The sequence below is a fragment of the Haplochromis burtoni genome, unplaced genomic scaffold (genome assembly GCF_018398535.1).
Source record: "Haplochromis burtoni strain Fernald_Lab_line unplaced genomic scaffold, NCSU_Asbu1 Contig_1022, whole genome shotgun sequence".
NCBI classification, from domain to species: Eukaryota; Metazoa; Chordata; class Actinopteri; order Cichliformes; family Cichlidae; genus Haplochromis; species Haplochromis burtoni.
Genome location: NW_024583383.1, coordinates 54,133 through 62,844, shown reverse-complemented (window position 1 = coordinate 62,844; position 8,712 = coordinate 54,133). Strand labels below are relative to the sequence as shown.

Sequence of the window (8,712 nt, the reverse complement as noted above, 5' to 3'; positions counted from 1 at the left end):
TGTGTGTGTGTGTGGCACAGCGAGGGATACTTCGAGGAGGCGGTCGCGTGTCTGGAGAGGTTAGTCGCCATGTCTCGTAGCAGCGGACTGCATCACAGACTGATCGACGTTCATCTGTGTCTGGGAAACATCTACTTCAGCAGGGTACCAATCACACCCCACAGTATTCAGTGCAGGAATCAATAACCAATCACACTGATTTATAGCAGCTGAAAAATGTTAGCTTTGCCTCGTAAACACCTGGGCTTGCTTCCCCATCTCTGTGTGCCTCTGTAGAGTCAGTATGTGAAAGCTGCTGAGTACTACCTGCAGGGCTACAAGGTGGCCTGCACCACAGAAGATGTGGCTCGGCTGCAGAGAGCGCAGGTCGGTCTTTTCTTTACGTCTTTAGCAGTCGGCCGTAAAAGCCTGATGAGGTATCCTTGTCACACAGTTTGTGAATGCAATACCTCGGGAACAAGGATGACATGTTACCTCTTTTATGCACTTAGGATAAAATAGATAAAAATAGAGTAAAGGATACACTTGTGCATCCTTCATTAGAGTCCTTCAGCCTGTGAACTTTGAGACCTGTGACTCAGGAAGTAGTCATGAAGTTAAATTGACTGAAGAGTCTGAGGACAGTTTATGTGGATCCAGATGTCGACTGTAAGGCCGTGACCCTGCTGCTTTTCCTCCATCAGGTGTTGGTGGCCTCCGCTCACGCCCACGCCACGAATGGAAAATACAGCGCCAACCTTACCTCAACCTCGCCCGCCGCTCTGCAGGCGCTGCTCGCCTGGAAGGTGAAACGAGGACGCGAGGACCTCAGTGTGGATTCCGAGGACTACTACTCTCCTGCCTGGTTTTAACAGGCCGTCGTTTGACAATATGAGGGAGAGAAAGGAGAAGAGTTACCTGTTACCGTGAATAAAGATGAAACCCTGAAACATCTGCTGTGTGCTTTGTCGAGGCCAAACGTTTTGGCAGCAGCACAAATTTACTGTTTAAATCTTTCTTCAGATGTTTTTTTTTTTCATGTGACATCGAGATATCATACAGATGTGATGGAGTGAAGAACAATCATGAGCATTTCATAACATGCAAAGACTTTTATTCATAAACAAATCAAATTTATACAAAGAGTCAGTATTTACAGGGCTGAGCCTGTAAACTTGCTATAGGTGTGAATGGTTGTCTGTGTTAGCCCTGCAACAGTTTAGCAACGTGTCCCGCATCTCGCCTAAGACTCGTTTTTACTGTCATTCAAACATTTGAAAGGAAGGAAACACAGATCACAGTAATGAAGCATGCTACCAAAGACTATAGGATGCTATATGATAGCTGGGATAGCCTAGGACATCTACGGTCGTTTACCCAAATCTCGCCTCTGTATAGTATCAATTAAAAATAAGAGTGAAAAGGATAAACGCTAAACTAAAGATGGCTCCTTTAGAAACCTTTCCTTCTCTCGCACTGCACCGTGGTTTACTTTTCAATTGCATCAGCTGAAGGCCATCATCCACAAAGAAATGTACAACAGTCATAATGATGTCATTACAAGGACGCTCCTTATCACACGGGTCTAATCCCTGCACGTCACGAGATCCCTTTTCTGCATAGTTAACAATGTGCTACAACCACACAGTTCATCTGTACTCAAGCACTTGTAATGTTTTAATGTCAGTTTAAATACTCAGTGTTAAAATTTACTTTTATTGACTTGATATATAGTTTGTTTGTCATTGGTTATTGTTCATAAGTCTTCTATTAAAAGTGACCTTGACTGTTTTAAAAGACGTTAAATACTGAATACAAAACTGGTAAGAAGAGAAATGGACATCAAAGCATGAGGTTTGGGATTTCAGCCTTATTTACATGTTATATACTGTTGTTCTCCAAGTCAACTAAAATTTGTCTATTTTTTTTGTACAAACTTAAATTTTTTAAAATATTTTTATGACTTGTTCACCTAAAACAATACCTCATTATCACAATTTTCTAAATATATTTTTTTTACATTTTTTTAAAATGTTTGCTATGATTATTTGTTTATAGTTAAATAAATGGCACATATTTTTAATAAATAACTTTTTAAATATCTACTAAAATGTGTTAATGTTATACTGACCCTTACATCCATTGTTTCTTTACCGGTTTCTTACACAGCTTTATTTATAACAGTATTATTCATACTTTTACTTGTATTGTGTTTTTTAACCTGTAAATAATGAAACTGTATCCTAACATGTAATCTTTTATTGACATTTTTTCAGATTCTGATCGTTACACGCATGTTGTGCTGCTTTTAGTAGTGTTACGGTAATGAGTGAGTCGGTGCGTCTGTAATCTGGTCTTTACGGCTAGTTTGGGCCCATGTGTCCGGAAGCAGCCTCGGCTTCCTCTGCCTGTGTTTTGTGACGATAAAAGCTTCGTAGAAGAAGCGCCGGAGTTGTGGGAACTTCTGTCCCGGCTGCTGTGACCGTGGGGGGCAGGCAGGGAGAGCCGGTGGACCACCGGCGAGCTGAAACATGGGCCTCGTGGCGAGGATACGAAAGGAGTGGTTCATCGTCGGGATCGTGCTGGTCATCTTATCGGCCAAGCTGCAGCCCAGCATCGGAGTGAAAGGAGGTGAGAGGGTCGGAAGTTCATCACTGAAGTTCAATGGTGTTGCTTTAAAATGTGTTCACTCTTTGAATGACTCTAAATGAACAAATATTCCGTTTATTAAGTGGTCAGTTTGGGGCATTTTACTGCCAGGCTGTGAAAGAGTTTGCCATCCTTTTACTTCTCTCTCAGGGCCAAAGGTGTTCTTTCAGGTAAAGACTTAACACCTTAAATCAATCGTTAGGAGTCACAAAATAAATCGCCACAGGCTGATTTACCTGGAAACTTTTGATCTTCCATAAATGAACAACTTCTAGACTTTATTTAGCGCTGTTTCCCCGAAATTTGAAGAAAAGTGTGGACTATCAACTTAACATTGCATGTTTCTGTGAATATGACCTGAGCCGAAACAAGGTGCAAATACTGTTGGTTTTATTTATAACGTAGTGATGTAATGAATGGAGGTTTTGTCAGACTTTAACAAAGTGTACATTTCAGGATTTTCTTTCAGTGGAATGTCGCGGTTCCTCTGCATGCTGGCCCTGGGCAGCAGGCTCTACGTCACAGTGGTTCCTTGTGTTTGTGTGTGTCTCCGTACCTGAAGTGCCGCTGTAGTGACACGTTGCATTCAGTAGGTAATGTCAACCCAACTCCGTGCTCCGCTCCGCGCTCATGTGTGCGCGTCCACGAGCACGTTATCGGCATCTTTAATTACTGCCACTAAACTAAGTGAGGAGAAAGCATAAGCATTGATAACTACAAATCAGCCGCCACCGGAGCTGATAACCCCTCCGCTCATTTTCCCTGTAGATTAGATAAGACGCCACTATCGGTGTGGTGCCTTTAGGCGCTGCTCGTAAACGCCGGCTTCACATATCAGTGGGTTTTCTTGCTCGTATTTGCTGGACTCTTATTTTAACGTGTTACCATTGACTGTATATAAAAGATGGTCAAATCCATTGTGACGTCACGCATTTTGCAGTCTCAACTTCATAACACATTCACAGATTACTACAGTGTTTTTTTCAGCCAGTTTGCATGTTGGGCATCCCAACATGAAATGTTGATGCTTTGGAAGTATGACATCAGCACAGGTGTGGTGTGTTTTTGTTTCTTTGATTGTTTGTTTTATTTGCTGCTGTTGTGTTGAAAACAGTTGCACCTTAGTGTTGTTTCAGCTAAAGGACATGCAGCTCTCATCTTTTGTAAACTGCGAGCATGGATGACACAGCTGACTTGGAGGCAGAAGTTGTGGTGCGATCAGTCTTTGTTCAGTTATATATGAAGTTTAAAACAAGGTAGTTATTGAAGAGTCAGTGCGTAATCTGGGATGATCAGTTAACTAGCCTCCAGCTGGTTATTCAGAAATGATATGAAATGCCATAAAAAGATTGATTCTAGCTAAAAGAAGCTGGTAAAAAGAAAATAACAATGAACCCGGGAGTGAACCTTGTGGAACCTCACAGGTCATACAAGCAACGTAAGAGGAAAATCTGCACACCCTAACAGAGAGGGTCCTTACAGATAAATAAGAGGAAAACAAGTCAAGAGCTGAACCAAAGACACCGACCGAAAGCTAAATCCTATTAAGGAAACTATTATGTCAACGTCACAAAGGCAGCACTGAGGTGAAACTGCATCGGATGTGAAAACCCTTTTAATCCATACTGCAGTAAAAACAGGTCTCCACGCAGAGCTACAGAGAGCAGATGGCTGCTTCCTCTCCCTGCTGTATTACACAGACTATGTCACATTTGAAAATTTGATCTGTTTCTGTCTGTCAGGTCCTTTAAAACCGGAGGTCACCGTAGCGTACATCGCCGTCTCGCTCATCTTCTTCAACAGCGGCCTGTCGCTAAAAACTGAGGTGAGCTGCTCCCATCCTGCTTCTGTCCTCAGTTATGGAACATGCAGTGTTGCATTCAGGTGCAGTTTGGAAAAGTCTCCCTCTCTGTGTGCAGGAGCTGACCAGTGCGCTGCTTCACGTGCGGCTCCACCTCTTTGTTCAGTCCTTCACCCTCATCTTCTTCCCACTCGCCGTTTGGCTGCTGCTCAAGGTGCTCTCACTGACCGCCATCGACCAATGGCTGCTCAGAGGGTAGGACCCTGTGTGTGTCTGTGTGTGTGTGTCTGTCTGTGTGTGAGAGAGAGAATGTTGTTCTTTATTCTCACAGTACCTGGAGGGCTGGCATAAAGACACATTCACAGATTACTACAGACCCGGCTCCATGTGTTTGTGTATAATGTGAGACTTCCCCAGAGAAACACCAGGAACAGGATATTTTATTTTTTTTCACAGTTTTGTTTTGAGGTCCGTCCAAGTGAAGTCATCAGATTAAAATAAATAAATAAATAAATAAAATTCTATCATCAGTTGTAAATAAAATATAGATTTATAAGATCTGTAAACATTTTTTCTATGTGGAAGCAATTCCAGACTTCAGATGGCTCTAAACTCTTTATTTCAGGCAGTTTTTTTCTGATCTTTATGACATCACAGAGGGGACATATTCCTAATATGGTCATCTCAGTCTCACACAAGCCCCTCCCACCTGCAGACCTGTTTGCGTGACATCGTATTGCATTGTTTTGTTTTTTTTGTCTCATTTGTGAAAAACATTCCTCCATCCTCACAATTTCCTCTGAGGAGGCAGGCAGTGACTCAGATCTGTTTCATCCTCATCCTCCTCTTTCTTCTTCACCCTGTGGTTGTTGTGGTTGCCTAGGTTACAGACGGTGAGCTGCATGCCCCCTCCGGTCTCTTCCGCCGTTATTCTCACCAAGGCTGTCGGAGGCAACGAGGTAACACAAACACAAAGATTAGCAGGTCAGATTAAACCTGCAGTGTCACCAAAGTGATAAACTGAGTGCGTGTTTGTGCAGGCCGCCGCCATCTTCAACTCTGCTTTTGGAAGCTTCTTGGTAAGACAGTTTTTTTTCTGTTTCACGTTCCTTGGAGGATTGTGACTGTAATGAAGCGATCCTGCAGTAATGAACGAAGAGTCAAAGCTGTAATCCTGATTTCTCTTTTCCTTTTTTCTCCCTGCAGGGAATCGTCGTCACTCCTCTGCTGCTGCTGCTGTTTGTAAGTCCCGCCTGCCACATGACGCCTTACGAGGCTTAGACGTTTGTAAGGACGTCCTGGTCGGGTTATGAACATAAAACAAACATAAACAGATCCATGGCAACCAAACCGAGACATAAAACAAGCAAAATGATCACTTTTAAATTACAGACACGCTACAAGCCAGTCCTGCTCCAAATATGAAGAAAGTGAAAAATGGATAAATTTAAACTTTGTTTTCAATTTGTTTGATGTCCAGATAAGAACATAAATAAGTATGCATGCAAAGTAAATATCTCTAAACACAAAAAGAGCTCGAAAAACCACAAATGAGCTAAAATAATCACACAAAGCAACCATAAAGAGATTTGAAATGACCGTGAGGACATTAAACACAACCGAACAGTCACAAAACAATAAAAATGAAAATCAGAATAAAATTAGAACCAGAAGAGCTTTAAAAAATGTACGAATAATTAAATAAGTTTTTATTTACCTTACTTTTAAAAGAAAAAAGACACGACACAACCAAGGGTCATAAAAATGAAAAGTAGTCATAAAATAACTAAAATTAAGCACAATTTTTTTTTTTATATGATCACTAATTTGTGCATTTCTTGTGATAATATTTGTATTTATTTATTTATTTTTTCCTCTTCCTCCTCCAGCTCGGCTCCTCGTCCTCCGTTCCCTTCTCCTCCATCTTCTCTCAGCTCTTCATGACGGTGGTGGTGCCTCTGATCCTGGGTCAGGTATGAAGCGGCGCACGTCCTGAAGTCTTGGTCTAAAGTCTGAACTCTAAATCAGCTGATTTGCTCGGTTGTGCGCAGGTGTGTCGCGGTTTCCTCAGGGAGTTTCTGGAAAGGCAAAAGCCCCCGTTCGGCGCCATCAGCAGCGCCGTCCTCCTCATGATCATCTACACCACCTTCTGCGAAACCTTCAGTAACCCCAGCATCGAGCTGGACCCCACCAGCCTGCTGCTGGTCGGCCTTATCAGTCAGTACACCTTCTGCGTGTCATCAGTGGCAGATTAATGGAAATCAAATGTAAATTGTAAATTTGAACTAAACTATCAGAGGAAGTGTTAAAATAATGGTGCTAGCGCTGAAACGCTGAGTAAAGTTGAACTTTTTAAGCATCCCTGAATACATTTCTCCTCGGTTACTCTGAGAACTACCAAAAGTTCAAGTGGACTTCATGTTATATTCACGGGAAACTGAAACCAGTGGCTGAGAATATGAGCTCATCTGGAAAGTGTTACCGAGGTCAGAGAGCTGTTATCCCACAGACTTCTATAAAACACTGGAAGCCTGTTTGCAACCACAGTATCGTCCTGTCCTTCAACTGCCGACTACCAAATTTATGACTGAAGTCCTGAATCTTCCTTTTCTTTATGGCCCGTAGCCATGAGCTCATAAAGTTGTCAAGGAAACTGCTAAGCACATAGATCAAGGCAGATAAGGGCTGTTTTCCCACCAACGTGCGTTGAGCTGACCCAGCTGATCTCAATAGATTGTTCAAGAGTTGTTTGCCATGTTGAACACGATTTAACCTCTGGTTGCTAGGGAAGCGTACACTTCCTGATTGGTTGGCACTGGTTTCTGGACAATTCTGGCTCTCGTTAAAATCAGTGGTAGAGTATGTGCTGCACCAAAAAAAACAATGATTGTGTTGGTTAAGCTAGCAGTTTGCCAGTTTTTGCTGAATCAGCGATCTTCCCCTGCTGGTCATTAAAAATAATGCAGGTTGAAGACACTTCTACACTGGCTTCACTTTTCACACCCAAAAACTACCTCTATCTGTTCAGATGACATTTTTCAAATGCTTCCAGCATACCGCCACACCCAATGGAAATCCTTCACTTACCATTAGCCATCCCATGGTGTAATCCATAGAGTACCCTACGATCGGTTGTACTGAGTATCTAGTGATAGGAACCTGATCAGATCCTAAGCACAGGACTATGACGAAGTTCTAATCTTCCTTTTCTTTATGGCCCGCAGCCATGAGGCCATAAAGTTGTTCTTTTATGTTTCCCATAAAGGAAACTGTCTGCTAAGACGTTTTCCCATAAACATAGGTTAAGCTGACCCAACTGATCTCAAGAGATTGTTCAAGAGTTGTTTGCCATGTTGGACATGATTTAACCTCTGGTTGCTAGGGAAACGTGCACTTCCTGATTGGTTGTAATTGGTTTCTTGAGGTTTCTGGCTCTCAGTAAAATCAGTGGCAAAAAAGAAAACAAAAGACTCCTAATGATTGTGTTGGTTAATTTAGCAGTTTGCCAGTGTTTCCTTCTACTAGTCAGTAAAAATTATGCAGATTTCAGGAAGCCCACCTTCCAGACCTGGAAGGCACGTCCAGTGTTTTTATCTCTGTGTTGTTTATTGAGGTTAGCGATAAGCAGGCTCAGTTTCTAAAATGATGTTAGCTCATGTTGCTCGACCCCGGGGCCAGGACTGAGTATAATCATCAGAACCTGATTTCTTTGAATGTTTAAGTAATTACAGCCACTGCAAGCATCTGGTAAAGGATTTAAAAAAGACTTGAGATTCCCTTTATTTACAATCCGACTAAGTGTGATCTACAAATAAAAATATCAGAAAAGAATAAACAGAACAGTAGTCAATGTTTCCCAGTTGACTGCTCTAGTTTGTATCAGCCACTAGAGGGCGCCAAATGACCATAAAATCTCTACAGCTCTCGTCCAAATCAACATTAACTGGATTTAATCCTAAAGTTTACCTTGGTAACTAGCCAAGCTAACTTAAAAGGAAAGAAAACAGTAATCGCTGAATATAGGAACACAATACATTGAGATAAAATAAAGTGTTTTGACTGAACACATAGAAACATAGCATAGAAGCATAGAAACAGTATATATAGACTATTAACGTGTACAACTATTCCCTCACAAACAGTGTGGTGTTTCATTTTACCCCTCAGGCTAGTTGGTCTAAAAATGAAAACTTTCAGAGACAATGTGTAGAACTAATACATCTCAGTATCCATACATTTTTATTAATTTAGAATAAAAATCCATGATAAATCACAAATGACTC

At 41.7% G+C, this 8,712-nt stretch overlaps 1 protein-coding gene across 1 annotated transcript; it reads left to right on the top strand.

Annotated features, from left to right (window-relative positions):
• Positions 1-2,340: 2,340 nt before the first annotated feature.
• LOC121812992 (sodium/bile acid cotransporter 7-like) lies at positions 2,341-7,513 on the top strand. The gene is made up of 8 exons (XM_042216349.1): positions 2,341-2,610; positions 4,371-4,453; positions 4,548-4,684; positions 5,313-5,388; positions 5,470-5,508; positions 5,636-5,671; positions 6,319-6,402; positions 6,481-7,513. Exons 1-8 carry the CDS (start codon positions 2,511-2,513, stop codon positions 6,682-6,684), a joined length of 759 nt encoding a protein of 252 aa, XP_042072283.1. The 5' UTR covers positions 2,341-2,510; the 3' UTR covers positions 6,685-7,513.
• The last annotated feature ends 1,199 nt before the right edge of the window (positions 7,514-8,712 follow it).

Bases quoted from the DNA above. Each gene is read 5' to 3' on its own strand.
- LOC121812992 (XM_042216349.1), top strand. From the start codon at position 2,511: ATGGGCCTCGTGGCGAGGATACGAAAGGAGTGGTTCATCGTCGGGATC. The intron at 2,611-4,370 runs GTGAGAGGGTCG...TCTGTCTGTCAG, and splicing joins CAGCATCGGAGTGAAAGGAG to GTCCTTTAAAACCGGAGGTC. The intron at 5,672-6,318 runs GTAAGTCCCGCC...TTCCTCCTCCAG, and splicing joins CTCTGCTGCTGCTGCTGTTT to CTCGGCTCCTCGTCCTCCGT.